Source organism: Equus caballus, chromosome 12, assembly GCF_041296265.1.
Source record: "Equus caballus isolate H_3958 breed thoroughbred chromosome 12, TB-T2T, whole genome shotgun sequence".
In the NCBI taxonomy this organism is placed as follows: Eukaryota; Metazoa; Chordata; class Mammalia; order Perissodactyla; family Equidae; genus Equus; species Equus caballus.
The window spans coordinates 34,923,210-34,948,450 of NC_091695.1; the positions used below are offsets into that span (position 1 = coordinate 34,923,210).

Consider the following 25,241-nt stretch of genomic DNA (forward strand, 5'->3'; position numbering starts at 1 on the left):
GCAGTAATTTGTTTAAACACTCAAAGTGAAGACTCACATGTGATCAATTCACAGAATGTCACTTAACCCCTTCCAACTCTTAAGCCTTCTCCTCTGCCACTGCCAGCCTGTCATCACAAAGCCTGCCCTGGGCTGGCTCAGGGCAAGGGGAAGAGGAGGGAGCAGTGCCAGGATGGAGCGTCCGCGCAGCAGCTGAGAGAGGAGCCAGGAGCGGAGGTGCTGCCTGTGTGTCCTGGTGGGGTGGGCCACCTGCTCCGTCTTTCCCTGTGTACGTGGCTGGGCCAGGGCAAACGGGATGCTGAGTAGAAAAAGAACAGGGGGTACTAAGCAAGGACTAGTGGGTTTAGGTTGCTCTCATAACAATAACGATCACTATACTTACTAGGACTCTGACATCTTGCTTCAGATGGAGAGGGAACACCGATTTGTTTGCCCACGTCCAGCTACATACACGAACAGCCTGCAGGAGATCCACTCACCAACAACTAGAAAAGCTGGATACACTTTTAAGACTGTTTGAAGGCATCAAGGAGATACTGAGGCAGCCAACTGGAGGGGCAAAGATTCCAAACAAAAGGGCAGCCCACTGAGGCCAGTCTAACATTCCGAGAGCCACTCTCTCCCTCAGGGCATGGGACGATCAGGTGTTCCTCAGGGATTTGGGGAAATGCACCAATAAGCTGGGAAGAAAACAGCAGAAAGCCAAGCAGAAAGTACTGGCTAACAGAGCTCTGGAGAGTTCCATGGGGCTGGGAAGACAGAAATTCAAATACAGGCCTGACAAATCAGACGGGACTTAAGGCGCCAAGATCTCTGAGAAAAGGGAGGCAGAGAAAATGAGCCCAGCACTGTGCAAAAACTGCCTGACAGGCTGAGCCTTCAGGAATCTCATTGTCTTCAGGTGACAAAAATTGGGCTTCAGGACCTGCCAAGGAGGAGGGGCCCCGGGAAACACTTCAGGCTTTCAGATGGAGACCCGGGGGCTACACCCTGGGTGAGAGGGCAGATGAAGGCAGCTTATAAGGACTGAGGCTTACAAAGACCGAATCCAGCCTAGAGTCGCTCAGAAGCTGGCTGAACTGAGAGGGTCTGTCCTCTGGGTGTGTGTTAGAGGAAGCGCTGAGGGAAGACAGCATCACCTAGAGTCTCCACAGGTTTTCATCCATAACGCCCAAGGTTCACTTAGAAAAATAACAACAAACAGGACCAAGAGAAAAAAGGAAAACAGAAATAGAAACAGACCCTGGGGTGACCCATACAGTGTAGTTATCAGATGCAGACTTCAACTGGTCAAAAATAGACTTGACAAAATGAAAATTTTCACCAAAGAATCAAAACAGATTCTAGAACTGAAAAATAGGGTAAGTGAAATTAAGAACCCAATCTATGGGTTTAAGCTCAGGTTGAACACAACTGAAGAGAGGATCAGTGAACCAGAAGACAGGTCAGTAAAAAACAGCCAGACAGAAGTCACAAGAAAAAAGTCTGGAAAATACAGAAGGAGCCCAAAAGACATGTAGGACACGGTAAAAGGTCTAATGTCCATATAAATGGGGACTCCCAAAGTGAGGAAAGACAGAACAGGGAGTAAGAAACATCTACAGACAATGGTCAAAACTTGTCTGAAAGTGATGAAGGAATCAAGCCATTGACTCAACAAAGAAAACCACACTTTGGTTTTCAGCAGTCCTTCGGAGTGTGCCTAAGGCAAGAACAAAGTGTCAAAAGGAGCCAGACGAAAAAAGGCACCACCTTCAGTGGGACAACAGGAACACTGAGAGCTGACTTTTTAAGGACAGGGAAGGAAGCCAGACGACAATGGATTGGCATCTATAAAATGCCGAAAGAAAATAACCACCAACCTGGAATCCTCTACCCAATAGAAAGTCAAGACAAAATATAGACTTTTCACTTCAAAAGTGAAGACAAAATATAGACTTTTCAGGAAACAAGAATGAGACAACTCATTGCCCACAGGCGGGAACTAAAAGGATTATGAAAGCAGTTCTTCAGGGAAAAGTAGTCTCTGACAGAAATACGAAAAAACGAGGAGTGAAGAGCAACAGAAAGGGTCACTACGAGAATCAACCTTCATAAGCACTAACTGTACAAAACGAGGATAATGCCAAAAATGTATCTAAAATTCAAAAGTATGATAATGACACAGGAGGCGGGAGGGAGTTCAGTGCAGTTCAAGTGTCAAAGGAAACAGCAGTGTCAGGAGGTAGTAAAAGCAGTAAATAAGGCTCAAATGTAAAATGCACCCTGTATCTAGGAATGTACACAGCCAACAACCTAAGAGAGAAGTACCGAACCAAACACCACGATACGTCTAACAGAAGGCCAGAGAGAAACACAGCACAGCATAGGTGGAACAAACAGAGAACAGATAGTAACATGGTACCTACAAACCAAAATACCAGCAATTATATTTAAATGGAGCAAACGCTCTAATTAAAAGATAAAAATCGTCAAATTGATTAAAATCAAACTAGCTGTATACTCTCCACAGAGGCACGCTTAAAAATACAAGATCACAGACAGGTGAAAGCAAAACATCCCCAGGCCAACGCTACCTAAGAGAACACCGATGTGGCAAAGATCACTATCAAATAAAGCAGCCTCGACAGCAAGAAGCCTGACTAACGAGGAGCATTTCACAATGATAAAGTGCAATCCACCAAGAAGATAAAAACGCTAAATCTGAATGCACCTCACAACACGATCTCAAAAGACAGAAAAATTGATAGAAATAGAAAAGGAGAAACAACCAAAGCCAACATCACAGTGGGAGGCTTTAAGACACATCTCTCAGTAACTGATAGAAAAAACAGACCCAAAAAAGGTACGGGTGTAGGGGTCGGCCCAGTGGCGCAGCAGTCAAGTTCCCACGTCCCACTTCGGTGGCCTGGGGTTCGGCGGTTCAGATCCTGGCTGCAGACCTACACACTGCTCATCAAGCCATGCTGTGGCAGGCGCCCCACGTATAAAGTAGAGGGAGACGGGCACAGGTGTTAGCTCAGGGCCAGCCTTCTTCAGGAAAAAGAGGAGGACTGACGGTAGATGTTAGCTCAGGGCTAATCTTCCTCAAAAAAAACAAAGTAAGAGTGTAGAACTGGGCTGCCCAGTAAACAGTCACATGCAGCTATTAAGTACCTGAAATGTGCCTACTTCAAATTGAGACGTGTTGCAAGAATGCACACCCGATTTTAAAGACTTATCACAACAAAAAGAAGGCAAAATATTTCAGTAGTCTTTTCATGTTGATTACACATTGAAATTATAATATTTTGGATATTTAGGTTAAATAAAATACATTATCAAAATTAATTTCACCTATTTCTTTTTACTTTATGTAATGTGGCTACTAGAATCTAAATTATATGATTAGCAAACTTGATCTAACTGGTATACATACAACACTGCATTCTCACCGATAAATAACATTTTCAAGGGCCCAAGGAACGTTTAACAAAAATGAATGTACGCTGGGCCATTAGGAAAGCTCGACTCATTTCAAAACGTTGAAATAATGCAGGGTGTACGTAGAGATTACAACAGACTGACAGTTTACGTCCCCCTAAAATTCGTCAGCCCCAAGGTGATGGTATCAGGAGGTGGGGACTCTGCGAGGTGATTAGTCTGGAGTTGAGAGAGCTCCCTCGCCCCCTCCGCCATGTGAGGACAGTGAGAGGCTGGCCGTCTAAGAACCAGGAAGCGGCCCCTCACCAGCCACGGAATCTGCCGGTGCCTTGATCCGGGACTTCACAGCCTCCAGAACGATGCGAAATAAACTTCTGTTGTTCAGAAACCAGTTAGTCTATGCATCTGATTATAGCAGCCCCAAAAGACCAAGACAGGGATCTTCATGCAAGGAAGGTAGAAACCAACAAAAAGCTAACCAGAGAATCCCCACAAACGTTGGGAAGTCAAGTGACATAATTCTTTAAAAACTTTATGAGTAAAAAAAGATACCACAATGAACATCAGAACATGTTTTCACACAAGAGAGAACGAAAATCTGGCTTTCAAAACTTGCGGGATGCAGCTAAAGGTGCACTTACAGGGCCAGCTGGAGCCTCACATACATAGACTGGAAAAGACGAAAGAGCCAAAATCAGTTAAGCATCTATCTCAAGAAACTAGAAAAAAGAACAGCAAACAGAACACAAAGCAAATGGAAGGAAAAAAGCATAAATTAACAAAATAGAGAACAAATACTAAACAGAAAAAAATCAATAAAGCCAAAAGCTGTCCTTTGAAAGGGCTACTACAATTCATAAGACTAGCAAGACCGATGAAGAAAAAGAGAAAAGGACAAATTACCAATATCAAAAATTTTTAAAAGGGGATATTACAAGAGATCTTGCACAAAATAAGGATATTATGAACCATATTACACTTAATAATCGGAAAGTTTGGGTGGCCTGAACAAATTCCTAGGAAAAAAGAGCATCTTACCCAAACAGACACAAGAAGAAATATAAAATCAGAAAAATCCTATTTCCACGTGAATAACTGAATCTGAAACTAAAAGCCTTCTCACAAAGAAAACCTTACACCAGCTGGTTTTGCTGGTCAATTCTTCCAAAACTGCAAGGAAGAAAACACCAGTCTCACAGGGGCTCTTCTGGGAATCAACAAGGAACGCTTTCCACCTTGTGTTAGGAGACGAGCAGGAGCCAAACCTAACAAGGACAACACAAGACAGCAAAGTTACAGACCAAGCTCTCACAAACACAGACGCAACAATCTTAAAATATTAACAAACAAAATCCGGGGAAAGCAGAATACATCAAGGTCAGGTTGGGATTCTTCTAGAATTGCAAACTAAAAGGTAAATCACCACATAAAAGGAAAAAAACTGGATTGTCTCAAAAGATGCAGAAAATGCACTTAAGAAAATTTAATAATTTAATTCATGATTTAAAAAAACACTTAGCAAACTAATAGAGGAGAATTTGGATATTTCGATAAAAATATTTATGGAAAAGCTACAGCCAACATCAGATATAACAGTGAGATACCGAAAGCCTTCCCTCTGACACTGGGAGGGAGACGAGGATCCCTACCCTCACCACTTCTACTCAGCACTGTGCTGGAGGTCCCAGCCAGGCCAGCGAGGCAAGAAAAAGAAAAACGAGTACAGCACTTGGAAACAAAAAAGAAAAGAAACTGTCTCTTGCAGACATACTTGTGAACACCTACAAAATACAAGAAGAATTACTATTAGAAATAAATGGATTTAGCAAGTGAATACGCAGAAATCAATTCTATCACTATATAACAGTAATAAACAATTACATAATATATTTATAATAAAATAAGAAATGTGAAATATCTATGAATAAATGTAATTAAACATGTAGACGATATATATACAGAAAACTGTATAGTATTAAGACAAATTAAAGAAGAGCTAAATAAATAGAAGGCTATATTGTGTTCATGGATTTTAAAACCCATGTTTTTTCCCTCCGAGGAAGACTAGCCCTGAGCTAACATCTGCTGCCAATCCTCCTCTTTTGGCTGAGGAAGACTGGCCCTGAGCTAACGTCCATGCCCATCTTCCTCCACTTTATACGTGGGACGCCTGCCACAGCACGGCTTGATAAGTGGTGCGCAGGTCCACAGCCGGGATCCAAACCTGCAAACCCTGGGCCGCCAAAGCAGAGCGCAAACTTAACCGCCGCACACCGCGTGGGCCCCTGTAAGACCAATATTAAGAAGCTGTCATTTCTCCCCACGCTAGTCTACAGATGAAACGCAATCTCAGTGAAAATCAGAGCACGTTTTCCGGGGAGAGGCGGCCACGCAGACTCTACATTTTAACCGAGGATGTAAAGGGTGAAGATTAGCCCAGCTAGCCTTGCACAAGAACGAGGCTGGGGGACTCAAATTACCAGATGCCAGGACAGGCTAAATCTACAGCAATTTACACAGCGTGCTGCTTGTGCAAAGACGACAGAAAGACCAACGGGGCAGAGCGGAGTCTAGATCCAGGCCCGTATATTTACGGTCACTTGCCTGATGACACAGACGACACTGTCGTGCACTGGGGAGAGGAGGGTCTGTTTAATAAATTATTCTCGGTCAACTGTATAGCATACACTTAAGGAAAAAAAAGGAACCTTGGCCGTTATCTCACACCACAAACAAAAATCACTTTCAGATGGATTACAGGTCTAAATGTGAAAGATAAAATCATAAAGCTTTTACAGGATAATATCTTCATGATCTTTGTGATACTATCTTCCAATGAACACAAAGAGCATTCAATATTACTGAAAAGACTGATCCATCGGGCTAGATTACAATTAAAACTTCTGCTTATCAAGACACCACTGAGAGCCAAAGGGCAAACATACACAAGAATGTAAAATAACCTGCCACACACACATGTACTCAGAATATATAACTTGTACTCAGAACATATGAAAAGAACTCCTTCAACTCAGTAAGAAACAACACAGAAAACCCAATCGAAAAACGGGCAAAGGACAAGCACTCACAAGAGAGGATCTCGAAACCGCCAACAGACACACACAAAGAGTCTGCTTCTGCGCGTCCCCGGCCACCGGGCAGCGGCCAGCCCACAGCACACTGAGCCTCCTCCACTCGGTGCCCACCGGACAGCCGCAACGAACGAGCTGACGACACCAAGCGCTGGGGAACGGCGGACGGCTCACACACGGCTGGCGGCAGCACCGCCACTTTGGGCAGTGTCTACTCAGGTTGGACAGACGCAGACCCTGGCCCTCTGCAGTGCCACTCCTGTGAACACCAACAGAAACGCATACATACCTGCACCAAAGAAACAAGCACGAATATGCAGGGCGGCGTTCGTCTGAACTAGGAACATCCAGAATACCCAAGAATGGCAGAAAGAATAAATGACGGTAAATTCAGAGACTGGGTTCCTGGGCAGCAGACAAGAAAGAACAAAGCTACGAGACAACGCGAGTGGATCCCACAAAGGTACTACTGAATGAAAGAACCAAGAAACCAAATGTACGTATAACTTTATTTCACTTAGACAGTCAAGCACACGGGAAAGTCATCAATGGTGGAAAGCCAAGACCACTGCCGGCTTTGGGGGACAGTTCCTGGGAGTGGGGACGAGGGGGCTTCTGGGAAGCTTGGCCATGTTTCTCTCCTTAATGTAGGCGGTATATTACGAGAGTGTGTTCACTTAGTGAAAAAGTCACTGAGGTGCACACTTACGCTTGGGGAAATTCTCTGATGTATGCTACAGCTAAATCTTTTATAAGTACAGCATTTCGTGCCAACATAAAGTGCCAGGAAGACAAATGCATTTAGTTAAGCACATGCCTCTCTGGTCACACTATTAGCCACGAAACATGAGACAAACGCCAGGAATCGGAAGGGTCCTGAAAGTGTTCACTCAGTGGTTACTGCGTTTCTGAAACGCTGGGCTCAGGGACCGCTGACGTCACCGCCTTCTCCACCCGGCGAGGCATTTCCAGGCTACAACACTGAGCAGTGGCTGGAAACAAACCACTGAGCGACCGGCTCCTCCGCCGGTGCGATGGCCTCCGCCGCTCCACACTGGACTGCACACACTCCTGTCCCTTCCCTGCGAGGGCCCCTGAGACCATTCTCTCAAAAACTACCTTATCAAATACGCGGTATCTGACACACACTTCAGTGTAAGTGCCCCAAATTACATGAAAACAAACACAGCTACAAAACCAAACAAACAAAACTACTGAAAAGATAAATACATGAAAATCCCAGTAAAACATAATTTGACCAATCCTTCTAAGCTGTGGTAATAAAATTTGACCTAAACGAACTTCGTAATTTATAAGATTCAGAGGACAAAAAACTTAATGATTCTCTAACCCAACAGAGAAGGAGCATTATAGCCCTGCATAGCGCGAATTAGATGTTAAAAAGGAAACCCAGGGCCTGGCCCCGTGGCCGAGTGGTTAAGTTCGCACGCTCCGCTGCAGGTGGCCCAGTGTTTCGTTAGTTCGAATCCTGGGCGTGGACATGGCACTGCTCATCAGACCACGCTGAGGCAGCGTCCCACATGCCACAACTAGAAGAACCCACAACAAAGAATACACAACTATGTACCGGGGAGCTTTGGGGAGAAAAAAAATAAAATAAAATATTTAAAAAAAAAAAAAAAAAAAAGGAAACCCAAATGTTTGGCTAATCAATCTTTCAGAAGGACTGACTAAGCCAAGAAGCGCATTAAGCTTGTCATTACTCATCTCCTAAGTCAGTGCTGCAGACCCATCACGAGAGTGTAAGTGTGCACCCACTCGGTCCACCTGAAAGCACCACAGAGGCACCTGTTATGAGCAAGTAAAATGGCACCAAGACAGCACAGAGGCCCCCGGAACCCACGTACCCTCCACTTTCCTAGGTGCCGCTTTCCTCCTTCACCTGCCATGACACCTCACTCAGCTCCCGAAGGAAAGGCTCTGACACCCTGGTCCCAACGCCAACACACCGGGACTAACAAGTTCAGTGTGACTCTAAGCTTTGTAACTCTCATCCGCCAAGGACAAAGTTCCAAAGGGGTCAACCTCCAGTCTTCCACCCCCTAAAACAGATTGGATTTACAAAACACAGGTGTTCTAATAAAGCTGGTGTGTAAAAATATTTTCTCTGTGAAATCCATCCTATTTGTCCACTAAATTTCATTAGGATATTGGAAATATATGATGAAACCCATGGGAAATACACATTTAGCGAGAAATGGCTTAAGACGACAGGTCAGAAGGCACCACACAGCGGGGGGCAGATCAGTCATCGGAGAAGGCAACTTTCACAGGGCAACTTAACAGGGGCCCCCCCCGTACCTGCAGGATAGTGGCCCTGGGCCTCCGTGCTTTCATAGACGGCCTCTGGGGCGTAGGCCAGACCCTGCTGGCTATCGGCGTCCTGGTAGTCGGCGGCCTCGGTGCTGTACACGGGTTCCGGCTCGCTCACGGGGCCTCTGTAGCTCGGCTCGGCCTTGAACGAAGCCGCATCCTGGGGAAGAGCCAGGGAGACAGTTCACATGGGCCAGGTGGGTCGCTGCCACGGCCAAGGGAAACACACAGACCACTTCTCGGTCCAGCTGAGACCGAGCAAATGGACAGGGAGAAGAGGAGGCAACACCTGCCGACGTGTGCAGACGGCTTCGATTCTAACCGTGCTAAGTGTGTTCAGAGGGACCACGTGGCACTTCTTCCTGAATAACCCCCATCCTCACCGCCCCCCAGCGCCCGCAAATCCTGCAGGAACTGGAACCCGCACGGCTGTCACGAGCTGAGCGCTTCTCAGGCTGTCGCCTGGGGCAGGTCTGGCCTGTTTCTTTTTCAGGTCCCAGCCCTCCGACGGCCACCCAGCAGCTTCACAATGTCACCCCATCACACGGACAGAGCTGGCAAGGCCGCGGACGGCCGGGTTCTGTCCTAACCAAGTCCTCTGGCGGAGGGGCGGGAGGGAGGGAGCACCAGGTCACGTGCAGGAGGAAATCACCAACTCCCTGGTCACAAGCACCGGGACTTCCAAGCTCGAACCCAAGTCCTGAACTCCTGATCATCAACGGTGGCTTTCACCAGTGTTTCCAACGAGGGTCCTCCTGAAGGCGCCCTCCGGAGCCAGAGGCGGCGGGGCATGGGGAGAAGCTCCAGGAAGGGCCGGTGCTCAGGCACCAGCTCTCGATGGAGGGTGACCAGCACAGTGCGTGCTGCCTGGGAGAGGTACTATGAAGGCCACAGAGAAGGCACTCCACCTCCAGGCCAGGTACCAGGAGTCACTCAAGGGTTAAAGAGGGAGGGACAGAGCCAGAGGCTCCTTTTGGCAAGGTCCCCCTGGATTCAAAGGGAACGGACTGGAGGATTAAAGGCCAGGCCATGGTGTGGGGGCACGAGCTGGCTGCCCGCACCCTCAGCTTAGTCATGTGGGGGCACCGTGAGCAGGTGGGCGCTACGGCGGGCATCCCACACTGGCAGCACCCTATTCTCCTATCTTCCAGCAACGCCACCTCTGCCCCACCCAGCACAGGGTTCCAGCAGGGCTGCTGATCTAGGACCCACCTCCCATCCCTGCCAGGGACAGCATGCCATCTTGGCCTTCTCAAGAACCAACTGCTCAGTGACGGGCCAGTAGTGGAACATGATGGGGGGGGTGGCTCAAGGTCCCCGTTTTCCATTGGATTACGAATTATAAGGCCACATCCAACACACCCGCCCAGAAGTCCAGAAGGACACGGCCGCCACACAGAGGGAACAGCAACACAAGGAGATGACCCTGGTGGTGATGAGACTGTGGACCTGAGGCCGGGCCTGCTGCCCCGGCCCACAGCTCTCCCCGCATCCTCGTCCCTTTATGCCTCAGCTGATATGAGTTAGTTCTCATCCCCTGCGACTCAATGATCTTTGAGGGCTAATGTCCAGGGAGAGAAGACGGGTGTGGGAACCAGGACAGTGGCCGCAGGGCCAGAGAAGGGATGGAATTCGGGGCTCAGCCGGGTATGGCCATGGACGGTGGTGGCAGGGGTGCTCCCGAGAGAGGGAGATGCGGAGACCCCGTGACGGAGCGAAGGAGAGCTGAGGCAGGCAGCTCAGTAACTCAGATCAGGAGAGAGCATGGGGATCCGTGTTAGCAGGCCCTGGGGACACAGGCAGGCACTAGGCACTGACGACACAACTGAGGAGAAAGGGCCAAGGACAGAGGCTCTGGAGCGGACACGTTCAAGAGGGGCTGAGGGAGGGGAGAGCTGGAGAGGGCTCCAGTGAAGCGAGGCCACGCGGGAGAGGCAGCTGGGTGCCGCAGGATGCGGATTCTAGAAGAGCGGGGTCAGCGCAAATGCAGCATGACCACGTGAGCTCCGGACCAGAAGCCATCCACTCGGTGTTCGGAGACCCCACTGGGGGGCTGCGGGCTGGCTGAGGAAGGGGGCCTCGTCCAGGAGCCCAGTGAGGACGGCCATTCTCGGTGAGAAGCAGGCCGTGTGCCCGGGAGCGTCCCCCAGCACCAGGAGGCTGCTCGCCAAGCCACCCTCTGTGGATGGGCACCTAGCAGAGCTGAGGAGGGAGCCCACGCCGTCCGCGGTGGCGGCACTGCCCCAGGAGGGATGGCTTCAAGAAGCCAGAGACTCACTCACAAACAACGGAAGACCCACCTCATAGACGGGGCTCGAAGGCGGCCTCTCCTGTGCCGGCTGAGGAGCAGGGGACGCGGGCGGGGTCTGCTTCCCGGCTCTGGCCTGCTCCTGTGATCGACAGACACGCAGCACTCAGAACACGCCTAGGACACTCTGGTTCACCAGGCCGCCTCCGCGGCAACACGGCTCCGGCAGAAAGAGCAGAGAGGACCAAGCACGGAGACCGAACACCAGCAGGTCTTAAGGGAAGTTTGCTCTGAAGTGAAGGTCACGCAGTCAGTCAAGTATTCTCAAGAACTAGGACCTCGGTGGCCCGTAATACTCCTGCTGCCACCACATAAGCCACAGGATTTACTCACTGTGCAGTCGGCAAGGCAACAGTACCACTACCGAGCTACAACCCCCGTCCCACCCAAACCCAACTCAGACTTTTAAAACGGACAGAATGTATTCTGCACGTAGTACGGACATGAATCTTTGGGGCTCAGAGCGAGGACTGTCATGGACAGAATACGGCCCCTAAACAAGCTGACATCCCAGGCCCCAGATGCTGTGAACACGTGACCTCACAGGGCAGAAGGGACCGCAGATGCGACGAAGTTAGGCATCTGAGATGGGAGACAATCCGGGATTATCTGGGTTGGCCCATGTCATCACGGGGTCTTACAAGAGGGGGACAGCCATGTGAGAGAGAGAGAGCAAAGCAGAGGGTGCAACGCGGACGGCCCCAGAAACTGGAGAAGGCCAGGGAACGTCGTCCTCTCCAGCCTCCAGAACGGACGCAGCCCTGCTGACCTGTTAGGACTTCTGCCCTCCAGCACTATAGACAGGAAATGAGTGTTGTTTTAAGCCACTAAACTTGTGGTCATTTGATCCAGCAGCTACAGGAACGAGTTCTGCCAGCTGGAAGGCTGGATTTTTCTCCAGGTTTCAGACGAGGAGACTGAGCTCCCGGAGAGGGTAAGTCACACACCCAGGGACGCATGCCGGCGAGGGGCAGAAGCGGAATCTGAGCCCTCTCCTCCCCACCCCCCAGGAGAATCCCAGCACCACAAGTCACTTGGACGCACCCACAAGTACTTGAGGCAGCAGAGCACCTCCTCGAAGGGGCTGTGCCTGGGCTGGGCGGCCGGGCTGAAGGTGGGCTTGCAGAGAGACCGGGAACTGCAGAGGCACAGGGCCACGGATTCGTCTATGAATCACTTCTAGAAACATGTCTCCAGGCCACGGGCTCTAGGACAGCCCCTCTCAAAGGTGGCAGGGTATAGGCAGACTCCTTCCCAGAGGCGGGCTTCCAGGATCTGAGAGTCAGGCGTACCGGACCCAAGTCAAACTCTCCTCGCCTGCCAGGAGGGAGCACTCAGAAGACATGTGCTGTCGGGGAGCCGAGTGCTCCAGCGCCCTTCCACAGCCCAGGGGGTTCTGCTGGGAGCAGTACTGTGCCGACGGAGACTCGCTCTCACTGGGGAGGAGGAAGAGAGCAGACGGGTGGCAGGGGCTGGGGACAGAGAAGGACAACACACCCGAAGGGACAGCAGGAGAACCTCCAAAGGAGAGAGGTTAGGTGACGATGATCAAAAGTTTTCTTCTTCTCAAGCAGCCCATCCCTTCTGCATCTTGTGGATGCTGAGGCGACTTAGATGGCAGGGGTCAAACTTCTAAGGCAAAAAATGAGGAGGGCACTATTTGAAAAGAAGACCAAGATAGCAGGAAAAAATGCCTTGTAGTCTGTGAGCGTGTGTTCTGCAATGAAAGAAAGCTAACTTACAAGCAGCTTACTAAAAACTTGAAGGAGACATGTCTAAAAGTTTTCCAGCAATTAAGGAATAGTAAATGGTAACCGTAAAACTTGCTCTTATTCCGACTTCGCCGCACGTGGTAAGACAGCAGGGCTTATTTAACTCACGTCCTCCGCGTCGGCATTTTCTGTCTATTGCATGTTAATTTCCTCGATTATCCACGTTCTCAACATTCCCCCCCATGATTTCGGGCAGAACGTCCACAGAGTTAAACACACCTTTACGGTTTATCAATGTTGCATGCATGACTTCAGACTCTACCTCGTCACTACCCCAAAAAGAGTCATGATGAGTGTCTCCACCCCCATTTCATGGACCAGAACATGAGGCACAGAACAGCGAGCTCATCTGTCACGGGTCGCCCAGTTGGTAGGCGAGAACGTAGGGACCTGAGCCTTCAGACACCAGCCCCCCTAGGACAGGTTGAGGAAGGAGGAGCCCACCCCTCCGGCTCACCTCCCAGGCTCCCGCTCCTACCTTCTCTGGTGGGAAACACTACAAACACTCACAGGAAAAGGCAGCAGACCCAGGCTGCAGACCCCTGGACTAGAAGAGGCCCTCACACGAGCAATCACCTGAAAGGACAGACTGCGGCAGCCTGGACCAGGCCCAAGGAGGAGAAGGAGCGAAGGAGAGAGTGCCTACTCCAGCTCACGCACAGGCGCTACAACACATCCCTCGGGTCACAGCCAGGGCCGACCGCGTCCAGGGGCACCAGCGAGCGTGTCTGAGCAGCAGGTGCCACAGGACCCTCCCAGAACGCGGTTCCAGCAGCGAGAAGGGCCCTCGCACACGTGCAGTTAACCCAGCTCTACTTTGGGAGGCACCCACCAAAGCAGATCCCCACGGCCGGAGAGCACAACACGCAGTGTGGGAAAGCTGCCTCTGACCCTCTGCAGGAATAAAGAGGATCTTCCCTCAAAAGGCAAGTCAATTTCTTTCCTGAAAATACACAGAAACGACTCTGCTCCCCATTCAGCTCCATCTCTCCACTCATGCTCCATCTGCTCCCAGTGCACATTCTGCCAACTACCCTTTTTTTTGAGGAAGATTAGCCCTGAGCTAACATCGGCCACCAATCCTCCTCGTTTTGCTGAGGAAGACTGGCCCTGAGCGCACATCCGTGCCCATCTTCCTCCACTTTATATGTGGGACGCCTGCCACAGCATGGCTTGCCAAGTGGTGCCATGTCTGCACCCGGGATCTGAACCAGCAAACCCCGGGCTGCCGAAGCAGAACGTGCGAACTCAACTGCTGTGCTACTGGGCCAGCCCCCCAACTACCCTTTGCCCTGAGCATTTTCCTGGGACAACCAAAGAGCGTGGAATTTCCTCCTGGAAAAACCACAGTGCCGGTAGGGGGTCCGCCAGGACTCACCTGCTTCGACAGGGACAGTCTTCTGATACGTGGAGGCCACCTTGGCGACATCCTCAAGGGTTGAAGCATTCTACCGAGACAGGAAAGGAACATCAGGAAGGCACTGTTCTCTGCTCCTCACACCCCGTGACGGCTGCCACCTCACCCAGACGGCAAAGCCTGCCCTCGACCTTCCCAAAGAGCCCACCGGGGAGCCCAAAGCTTTCGTATCTCCTTCTCTGTTCTGCAAGTTAACTGAGGCATGAAAAGGGTTACGACACACACTTGCTGGTGACGACGTGGGTCAGCCTGAGAAGAAAAAGTACACGCGTGAGGAGGGATGGACAGGCGGAGCACAGAGGATTTCTAGGGCAGTGAAAATACTCTGTAGGGCAGTGCAAGAGGGACACATGTCCTTACGCACGTGTGCAAAGCCACAGAACGTCCAGCACCAAGAGTGGACGCTAAAGTCAACCGTGGACTCTGGTGACGACGACCTGTCAGCGCAGGCTCGCGGACTGTACCCAACGTCCCAGCTGGCGGAGGATGCTGATGGTGGCGGAGGTTGTGCGTGGTGGGGGCGGGGGACATATGGGAAATCTCTGTACCATCCTCTCAAATTTGCTAAAACTGCTCCAAAAAAAAAGAGTAGGAAAAAACCCAAAAGCATATCTACACCTGCGCAATCAGAAACCAGGTGCGGGTTCTGCACTAGCCCTCGCCCCGGGAGGGGACACAGTGCCGCAAGCCTCGCCTGGCCTGACCGTCCACATCCCCCACAAGCGTGAGTACGGGGGCCCAATTCTGTCAGACGACACTTTGAGCGACAGCTGCTCCTTCAAGGCTGATGCTGACGCAGACACTGATGCAGACAGGCTCTGGGAACCACGGGCCATCCTCAGTTTCTTCGTGAGCAACCACTTCCCAGTGACACACCTGGGGCGTGCGACAGTCACTGCCTTCCTGACACAAATCAGGGGAGCAGGGCCCCGAGGACGTGGACCTGAAGTTAGCGGGCACTGTCTGAGGGTGACTGTGAGTGGCAGCTCCCTCCCCTCCAGGCACAGGCTGAGCCCTGCGCGGAGTGCTGCACTCACAGGCCAGGCCCCCACCCTCCCCCAGAGCCCCGTTCTCCCTCCACAGCCACCCCGCTCGGCCAGAGCACAGCTGTCCGCCCACCCGTCTGCCATGCCCAGCCACAGCCAGCCTGAGAGCCCGGCGCCCGGGCCACCCTGGCCCCCCTGCCCCCCTCTCCGAGTGCGACCGCTCAGCTGCCCTGACCAAGCGCTCTCCCTTCCCAGACCACCCGCCCACCAGACCGGGCCTCTGCCACCTCTCTCCAGAACAATCTCTTCTCACACTCACTCCCTGCCCTGCCCCCCACCTCCGGATGTCCCATCAGGCTCCTGCCTGCCCTGTGGCTTCAGGGGTAGGGGCATCAGCACCCTCCCCATGGGCCCCTCCTGTCGCCCCCATCTGCCCAGCCCAGCCAGTTCTCCAGCACGCTGCCCAGAGCCAGTTCTCTGCCGTCACCTGGGGGCTTCCAGCAAACACGGCCCCCAACCTCTCATTCTCACTTGCAGCGTCCCCACCACACCGCGCCCGACCTCCTCCACAGCACGCCCCCATCACCAAGACCCGCTTGCCGACTAGAAGCTTCTCCCTCTCACCGCCCTCCTCTACGCGGCGCCTGCTCCTCCCTCCCCTCGGTCCAGCCTGGCAACTCAAGGTCACGACCTCTCCCAGGTCCCACCTGCTGGACACCCCTCAACCCGTTTCCATCCCCTATAGGGACTTCACACCCGAATCCCTCCACACGCAGCTCACTGGGACCCCGCGCAGCTCCCTCACCTTCCTAAGCCTCAGGCCGCCAACTGTACAACGTGGATGCCGTCACACCACCAACAGGAACCACAGTCACCGTCAGACACAGGCTCACCCAACCTCTGCGCCAAGCCACCACGCTGCCTCGGTCGCAGGCCCCCTCGTCAGCCTCTACCGTCCACGGCTGCGTCTCAGTGACCCCACATTCTCCACCAGCACCACCTCACGGTCTCCCTCCACATGCCTGTCTACGGCCTGGGCTCCCCTACACGTTCTCGTCTCTTCCATCTTAAACAGAACCATCCCCTCGGCTGACCGCTGCCCAGCTCACAGGACCACAGTGGGCGGAGCGGGCCCAAGCTTGCCGACTCTACGACTGACCCTCCCCACACGGTGCGGGTCCCTGCAGGCCAGCTTCCCCCAACCTGCCCCCCAACACCCACAACAATGCCCTCACCAGGACTCCCGGGGCTACCACGTTGCTCGCCCAGACGTCGCCCCCACCAGCAGCACTGCTGGGCACAGGTGACCCCCCTGCCCCAAAGCTGTTTACCCTCAGACCAGCACCACCAGACCCTGTGGGCTCCCCCCACCTTGCTGGGTGCACTTCCCAGTCTCCTCTACCAGCCTGACTGCTGCCATACCCAGGTGTGTCCCTGGGCCCGCTCACCACTCTGCAGGCTCTCCTCGCCTCCGACTTGACCCCGGCTCCGTCCACATCTGTGCAGTGGCCGTCTGCCTCTGGTCCAGCCGTACTCTCGTCCACCTGCCCTGCTGGGTAGCCCACCCCGGACACACCCACAGCCGACTCAGCTACCCACCCCTGCTCCTCCCAGGCGCCCCAGCTCAGCAGAGGCCCACCGCCCACCTGGGGCAGTCCTGCCTGCCCCTGCCAGCCCTTAAAGCCGGGGGCTTTACCTCCCACCTCGCTGAGGTCAGTGCCGCTCTCCCTCTGCCACGAGCCCCTGCCCGAGCCAGCACCGCACCCTGCTCACACCGCTGAAGCCACCTCCTAACTAGGGCCACAGCCTCGCTGCTTCTCCGCAATCCACTTCCACACTGTGACCAGGGTCTTCTCAACACAGATCCCGTTTGTGTCACTTGCCTGCCAAACCCTTCGAGGGCCACTCAGGACTCATCTGATGAAGAACGAAACCTGACGTACGTAGTCTGCAGGGCTCCCCGAGATGGTCCCTCCCAGCTCCTCACCCCTCGGCCCTCCTCTGCAGTGAGACCCTAACAGTCTTTGCGGCGTCACCCCCACCCCCGCACACACGCTATGCCCCTGCTCTCCAGGCTCCTGGCCCATCTTCCCGGCATGCTCCACCCGTCAAAGCTGAGCCCAGCCTCTCACTTCCCCAGGACCCTTCTGGCCCCTCAGCCTGAGCCCTGGGCCTGCCACATGCTCCCAGGGCCCATGCGTGGTCACGTGGTGGAGCCCCTGGGTGACGGCCTCTGTGTGGTCAGCTGTGAGCCTGACAGCAGCAGAACTCCGTGAGGACTGGCCCTGCTCTCCTTGACCACAGGCCGGGCACAGGACCAGGCAGGACGGCCTCCGTCTTTGCTCAGGAGATACAAGCCACACGTGTCCTCGTGTGGACAACTCCACACCTGCTCTAAGTGTAGACTCTGCTATGGCTGGACCGTACGCTAGAAAAACGGCCGTCTGATACACTTAAGACTGACTCTCAGAGATCCGACACCGTGTGACAAAGTCCCCAGTGAGAAACAAGCGTGTTCCCCGGGACACCCGTGGGAGGCGGTGCTGTGGGCAGGACCTGCCACTACACGGTCCCTGTCCCGTGGACCTTCCACCATGAACCATGATACAGATGTTCTAGACCCGCGCGCTCCCAGAGCCGCCGCTGCCACGCGTGCCTACTGAGCTCCTGACATGGACAGTGTGACCAAGGAGCTCAATTTCCAGCCGGTTTACCGCTAACTACTTTGGATTCAAACAGCCACACGTCCTCAAGGGTCTCGTGTTGGCCCCAGAGCCTAATGCCTGGCTTCCAAAGGTGGCCCCGCCACTTGCTGCTATGCTGTGGCCAAGCACTGAGCCTGCCTGGCCAGGGACCCCCAAATGCAAAAGGGGACAGGGACAGTCTCTCCCCCACAGCACGACCATGTGGGGTACCGGAGAGGATGTCCGTGACCGGTAGACGAGGCCTGGCATACAGGTCAGCAATCGGCACCATCAGTGATGACACGTGCCCGACTTAAACGTTCGTGCTTCTGAAAACCTGAGCCACACCCCACCCCAGACCATCCACGGAGCCGTGCGCTGACACACCAAGAGCTCCACGAATTCCCGGACCTCCTAAATTCCCGAACACGGCAGCAGAAGACACTCAGGCCTGGATCTGGAATCCTTACCTTGTCCATCCGGTCCTTCTGGACCCCGTACTTTCCGCCGAATCCTTTGGAATAGTCTGCAAAGTGGCACAACACAACACTTACACTTAGGCTGAGGACCAGCGAGGTGCCCGGGGCAGAGGCATGCAAACAGATCCAGAAACAGCCCAAGAAGACACACCCCGAGCAGAAAGAGACCAGAACCGCACCCCGCGCGGTCCTCACTTGCAAGCTGAGTTGGTTTCTACCCGTGGTGTTCAGCACACAGGCGGGGGAGAAGCAGAAAAGGGGTGTGCGCATGCGCCCCGCGCTCTCCTGAGGGACAGAGGGTGCCGTGTGGGCTGGCAGGCAGTGAGCCGAGGGCCCAGCACAGGCGCGGGGCAGCGTGCCACTCCAACAGCACAGTCCTCCACCTGGCACCGCTCCCTCCCTACTAGGACTAGGCAGAGGCTCGAGGCAGCTGTTTTCTTGCTTTTTAAAAGAAAAAAAAAAATTCCATGGGGAAATTCTACCAGCCAACTCTTAGGACGTAGCAACACAGATCTCCGTGACAGTCACACCGTCACACGGCCTTAAGGCCACGCAGAGCCAAGGCCGTCTCCGCGCAGGCTGCCGGATCAGCACCGGATCAGCTGCGTCCGCCGTCCCTCGCCTGAACACGGCCGTGTGTTCCCAACCAGGGGACGGAGCCTACGCTCTGCCCTGGCAAGGAGGACCGTCCTTGTCTTCCGCTCGTGTGTCCAGGTTCTAACGGCCAAGTCCGAATTTGGACAGCAATTAAATAACTGCTCTAAGGAGAAATGTGTTCACCGTGTGGACTCCCAACAGATACACCTAGAAATTTCCTGTGTCTTCTTAGCTTCCTGTACATACCGTTTAGCTCTGTGTGGGGAAGTTATACGTAGGTGGTGTCGTCAAAAAAACCAAAACAAACGAAAAACACCTCCCACTCCTGGTCAAAAAAACACCACCACGATGAAACAGAGACCACACAGAACACGGCTGCCCCTGCCCCTGCCCCCCGGTGACCCGCGCCTCTGGCTGAACTAAACATGGTTCTCCCCGTCTCAGAGGCAGTCAGGTGGCTTACTCAGTAGGTAAGTCACGGTCAACAGCAAGAGCTCCAGCAGAAGGCTGCTGGGAGACCAGGGACACCCCGCTCCAGGATGGAGCCACGTTATGGGTTTAGGGCAACACACCCTGCAAACTACGGCCATGTCTTGCCAAGCACAAACCCCATGGTGCCAGGGAACAAGTGAATGGGGGTGGGAGGAGTGCAGGCGACCATGGCTCCAGCATACACCTGGGTTTCAACGCCCGAGTGCCCCTTGAGGGCACAGAGGGTGCTGGCAAGGCTGAGGCTGGAAGTCTGTGCTAGAAGTGGCCGCACTGGAGGGGAGGCGGGGGCGGGGGGTGGTGAGCAACGGTGCCTTGCTGGGACTCGTGCTTGGCCAGCCTCTCCTTGTAATCAAACCCCACAGCACAGGAGTCCTGCCTCTCGGGCTGAACACCAAATCTGCCTCCGAAACCAGTCTTATAACCTGGAAATCCCACAACAGTGAAGAAAACTGAGAGAGGAAACACAGTTCGGTTAGAATCGTGGGAGCATGGGCAAGAATCAAGTACATCGTTTAGAGAAAGGAAAAGCTCTGCCAGGCTCAGGGGCTGCAGAGCCAGCTCGCAGGCTCAGCAACAGTCAAAACTGGGCTCAAAGGTTAGAGGGCAAACTCAAACTCTTAACACTCCAGCCAAGATCAGAGACCGGGTTAGGAACTGTATTTCAAGTAATTCGGGAAAGCCACTCCATGCTTTGAGGTTTCTTTCTAGGTCCTACCCACGCTGCAGACAAGAGAACGCATCTCTGCGCATGTGAAGAAAGAGACACGTTATACACGAGGTTACTGCACGGCAACGCGTACCAGCCCCACCTCCATCTGTGCTGGCTGAAAGGACGGGGTGAGTCTGGGGCTCACTCAGAGGTCTCCCGTCCCCACGTGCTACTTTCCCAGGGACATGGTTCTGTCGTGGAAAGCACACACTCCCGGGCAGAGAGGAGGCATCCCCTTCCACAGCCTACAGCACGCTTTATCAGCACCAATTCATGGACTGGATCGCTGTCGGCCCTCTGGCCGCCCGCTGAGGGCAGAAAACAGCATTCCCAGAGCTGCTGCAGGCAGTGACCGGCGCTCCAGAAGCCCAGTGACATGGGGCCTTCTCGCGGGAGCCCTCCCGTGGGAGGGGACGGGGGTTCCTCACTCCTCTAGCTGAAGGGCTGTCTCAAATCACGGGAGGGCTACGACAACCTCCCACACTGAAGACACAACACCACTGCTACAGAGACACGGCAAAAACACGGCACAGTGACGGACCTGGGAAGGGAAATAAACTCGGGAAACGATCCCAAGTAGGAGATTCAAAATGAAGGTACCTTTTTGGGATTCGTGCAGCTGCAATTTCTCCTGGTGATCCCGGCCAAGAGCACATTTGTCTTGTCTGTCTGTCTGCACACCAAATTTTCCTCCAAACCCTTTCACGTAGTCTAATGGATTAGAAAAAGGACACAAACTGGTATTAACGGATAGCCCGGGCAACAGAGAGAAAACATGTTTTTCAACGCACGTCAATACACACAATTCGCTCAATTCATCCCTTCTCTCTCAGATCTTCGGTAAAACTTTAGGTAACACTCATCAAGAGGCCCTCCTCATACAGCGTCTGGAAACTGACCCCATCTGTAATCCCAGCGTTCCGAATAAACGCAGACGGGACCCCACAGAAGCAGCGCCAAGCGATGCAGCTTAAGCAGCAACCGGAGCCCCACAGTCCCACCACTTACACACGCGACACTATTAGCACAAGCGGCACTGCTGGGGTGTCAGAGCCAAAACAACTGGCAAGAGTCGATCTCTCATGTAACAGCTGTGTTTCTGCTTTGCTGTTTTAAAGCTGGCTGCTTAACTGAGAGATGTCCGTATTAAGGGCTGCTGGTTACGCTCCGTCTCTGCCTGCTGCTCTGGTTACCACCCGTCCCGTTAACGGTCACCGGCTGGAGAGCTGGTAAGATGCAGGCACCTGTCTGGGACTCGTGCTTCTCCGTTTTGCCTTGATACTCAAAGCCGACGGCACTTTTATCCACCTTGTCCTTGTCGATACCGTACTTGCCACCGAAGCCTTCGGAGTAATCTAAAAACAAGGAAAGCAGTTTACAGGCCAGCAACACAACCAGCGAGCAAGCTGTGGATTCCAGCAGGCTTCAAGAAAGTACTTTTAACACTCAATTAAAAAAAATATAAACCAAAAATCTTTTAGGCTCACTATAAGATCACTGATACAGAAAATATCTAAAAGTCTTGCTCATATGTAATAACAGGACTAGGAAGAGTCCTATAAAGACAGCAGATTTATAACTGCAGCATCTTTCCTTCATTCCAAAAGACAGCATGGAGTAACAGTTTATTACAAAGCTTCTGGATCAGCACGAGCTGAGCAGCCGGCTTTTAATGGGTCCCTCTGCTTCATGGACCAGCACAAGGAGAGGCATGCAGGGGTGCCTGCAAAGACAGGATAAACCTGGAACGCCCTCCAGAAACACACGCCCTCCAGAAACGCCAGTGGAATGGTTCCCTCTGCACTAAAGGAGGACTCCATCGTGGGCACGTCAACGCACGAGCGCGCGGAGCAAACCCCTTCCGCAAAGGCCTGGGGCTGCCGAGGAGCCTGCCTGCCCAGGCACTTGGGGCTGTGCCCCCGACCTCCCAGAGTGGCATTTCCTCTGCCCCAGAGGCCTCTTGGGGAGAAAGTCAGTGCAGACTGCAAGGCATCCAGCAGCAGGTCCTGAGGTACTGGGTGCGCGTGGGGCAGAGGAGCACAGGTCTGCTCCAAGGAGGGAGGGAGAGAAGGCAGTGACAGCGACCCCGTGCCGCAGGCCACCTGCTGTAACGGAAGTGACGCCTGCGGCAAAGGGACACTGGGCTGGCCCACGGCCAGCTCCTCGCAGAAACGCCAAGCCAGTGGGGTTTCCAGTGCTGGGTTTTGGTTTTGTTCTTTAAAGAATCCTGGGATTTTTTTTAAATACGTGAGCTCTCAGTTTTTATATGTTGGCAATCATTTTAAAAAATCTAAATGTACAGGCCAAACAAAACAATGAGGAGAACCAACCGTTCGTGGCCTCTGCAGGAGGGACTGAATCTAACGCCCTCCACCTACAGCCCTCGCTGGGTGACGGCAGTAAGTGACCCGCGAGGCCGCCACAGCAAAGGAAGCCAGCACGGCTTCTGAGGACAATCTGGCAATCTATCGAAATTTTAATTCAGTGTTCTCTGACCCAATTCTATTTCTAGGAATTTACTCTTGAATAACCACTTAGGTACATAAGACACAGGGAGAAGAATACTCATGCAGTCGACTTTTAACATCGAAAATTGAAAACAACCTAACTTGTACATTCCACAGAGGAATGGTTACGTAGACTACGGGATCTTCCCACCACAAGGACTGAGCAGTCACCAAAAACGCGACAGACCCCTACGCTGACCTGAACGGAACAACAACGGCCAAACGTTTGAGTTAAAAAACCGTGTAACTATAACGTGACCCGCCGTACACAGGGGAAACGCCCCAGTGCGCATGTCTGTAAGCGTGTGGGAAGCAGCGGCGAGGGGGCAGGCCGCGCGGTGGACGGGCTGCGGGGCGCCGCCCGGGCGGACCTTTCTGCGACTCGTGCTTCTCCGTCTTGCCCTGGTAGTCGAAGCCCACGGCGCTCTTGTCCACCCGGTCGGCCTGCACGCCATACTTGCCGCCGAAGCCGCTGGAGTAGTCTGTGGAGACACGCAGCAGTGGGCATGGGAGCAGATAGGAGCTAACCCGGCGCTTGGTTGAACCAGAACAGAAACGACTCGCGGTGTGACTCAGCAAGAGATCAAGCACACATTCTAAAACACACGAGCCACCCACTATCACCCACGCGTGACGCTCGACTCAGTCTACAGCGTCCCTTTCACCTGTTAGGGGCACTTCGTTCCTGATGGCAGACGTGAACTGCGTTCCCACCTCGGAAGTTCACCGTTCAGACACTTTCTGAGCACCGACTGCACGGCAGCGAGCAAAGGTCTGAATCACCACTTACATACACTCAAAAGTGTTTCAAGAATAAGTCTAACAAGATGCTTCCACTACAAGTCAGCTGTGGGGCGGGAACGGGGTGGGGGTAACTTCCAGTTCCTGGGGGGCAGAGGATCAAAACCAACTCTGCATCCCTTTGGCTCCTTCTTCCAGCGGGTCTGAAAGTTGCCTCTAGGACTCTGCCCGGCTCCCTGAGCATCTGGGAGCACTTTTCCAACCAGAGGAGAGTCAGGACTGCGCCAGGGGCTCAGCCGCGCTCAGCCACGGGCAGGGGGGCCCACCGACCCACAGCCCTGGGATCTCAGCCCTCGCCAGCCGCCAGCCGGCGCCCGGCTGAATCCCGCGGTCAGGGCCTGGGGGATTAGCCAGGCAGAGCGCCGCGGGGCCCAGGCAGCCCCGCGCCAAGCGGAGCGCCCGGGGAGGGCGCACTCAGTGGGGATGCCGCCAGCGCTGCGATCAGAGGGAAACGGAACCCCCCCCATCCCACCCCCGCCCCCAGGCCCGACACGTCCACAGACCGCGGGCGGAGGAAGCCCCGCACCCGCTCCAGAGAGGCCGCCCGCGGAGATCGAGTTCCTGGTGCCACACTCAGGCGATTCCAACAGCGGAACCAAAAACCCAGAAGCACCTTTCTGCTGATTTCCAACACAGCCAGAAGAGGGATGGCTCCAAATTTAGAGCCTCTCGGCCGTCTGCAGCTGCGCGTGTCGCTGCATTTCCAGTGACCTGATTGCTAAACCTCCCTGTAGGTGCGGGCCGGGCCGCAGGAGCCGCGGCTGCGACGGCCCCGCCCGGGCGCCAGGGAGACCCCGGCCCCTCTCGGTCCTTCCCCGCAGGGCCCCACTCCTACCTCGCCCCGCATGGACCCAAACCCCTCCCCGTCGGCCCTCCATCCCCTTCCCCTAAACCCCAGGGCCCTGATCCCGTCGCCCCCGATCCCGGACCCCTCCCCGCAGGGCCCCTCTCCTACCTCGCCCCGCTTGGACCCCAGCCCCTTCCCCTCGGCCCTCCACGCCCCTCCCCTAAACCCCTGGGCCCTGAGCCCCTCCCCCCGGATCACACCCCCTCCCAGCATGGCCTCTCTCGCACCTCGCCCCCCTCCGACCCTCGGCCCCTCCACTCTCTCTTCTCCTAGCCCCCGGGTCCCGGGCACCCTCTCAGACCCCAGACCCCCTCCCCGTCTGGCCCTCTCCTCCCCTTCCTCCCTGCAGCCCCGGCCCCTCTCCTTCGGACCCCTAAACCTCAGAACTGCCCCTTCCTCCCCGACACCAGGCCCTCCCCACCGCTCGGCGCCCCGCCCCTCACCCCGCGGCCCCCCGGCCCCCACCCCTGGGGAAGCCTCGCCCGCGCTCCCCCCGCGGCCGACCCGAAACCGCGAGCGGAAGAGCGGCTAGACCGCTGCGGCCGCCGCTTCCTTCCCTTTTCGGGGCCCGGGGGCGCCCCAGGAGCGCCGCGGAGGGGCCGGCCCGCCCCGCCCGGCGGAAGCCGCGCTCGCTCACCGCCGCCTGGCTCCGTCCGGACCCACTCGACTCCGACTCCGGCTCCGGCCCCGGCCCCGGCCCCTGCCGCTCCGCGCCCGCCGCTCCCAGGCGCCCTGCTCCACTTCCGGTTCCTCGGGTGGGGGCGGGGCCTCATCCGGGTCCCGACGAGGCCCC

The 25,241-nt window shown here is 54.3% G+C and overlaps 2 protein-coding genes across 13 annotated transcripts in view; both read right to left on the reverse strand.

Annotated features, from left to right (window-relative positions):
• The window catches only part of LOC138916701 (liprin-alpha-1-like), a 108,195-nt gene extending 87,225 nt beyond the window's left edge, over positions 1-20,970 (reverse strand). For 3 of the 11 annotated variants that reach the window (XR_011424034.1, XM_070229927.1, XM_070229926.1), the window contains exons 1-2: positions 14,711-14,972; positions 14,308-14,377 (exon numbers count right to left, since the gene is read on the reverse strand). Coding sequence is in view for 8 of the 11 variants with exons in the window: in XM_070229927.1 (XP_070086028.1) it covers positions 14,308-14,377; positions 14,711-14,877 (237 nt within the window). In the remaining 3 variants the exon portion in view is untranslated. Of the gene's footprint in view, positions 1-14,307; positions 14,378-14,710; positions 14,973-18,486; positions 18,543-20,893 lie in introns of those variants that run through there. The other 8 variants (XM_070229924.1, XM_070229922.1, XR_011424033.1 and 5 more) reach the window with 6 other exon arrangements.
• LOC138916706 (src substrate cortactin-like) lies at positions 20,615-25,235 on the reverse strand. 2 transcript variants are annotated; one of them, XM_070229930.1, is made up of 4 exons: positions 25,086-25,235; positions 23,172-23,282; positions 21,538-21,648; positions 20,615-21,004 (listed from the first exon to the last, which is right to left on the reverse strand). In XM_070229930.1, exons 1-4 carry the CDS (start codon positions 25,219-25,221, stop codon positions 20,748-20,750), a joined length of 615 nt encoding a protein of 204 aa, XP_070086031.1. In that variant the 5' UTR covers positions 25,222-25,235; the 3' UTR covers positions 20,615-20,747. The 2 variants fall into 2 exon arrangements, with proteins under 2 accessions (XP_070086031.1, XP_070086032.1); XM_070229931.1 differs by having other exon boundaries at positions 20,894-21,004; positions 21,425-21,648.
• Between the last annotated feature and the right edge of the window lie 6 nt (positions 25,236-25,241).

Bases quoted from the DNA above. Each gene is read 5' to 3' on its own strand.
- LOC138916706 (XM_070229930.1), bottom strand. From the start codon at position 25,221: ATGAGGCCCCGCCCCCACCCGAGGAACCGGAAGTGGAGCAGGGCGCCT. The intron at 23,283-25,085 runs GTGAGCGAGCGC...GTGTCTCCACAG, and splicing joins CCGGACGGAGCCAGGCGGCG to ACTACTCCAGCGGCTTCGGC. The intron at 21,649-23,171 runs GTCCGCCCGGGC...CCTTGTTTTTAG, and splicing joins GAAGCACGAGTCGCAGAAAG to ATTACTCCGAAGGCTTCGGT.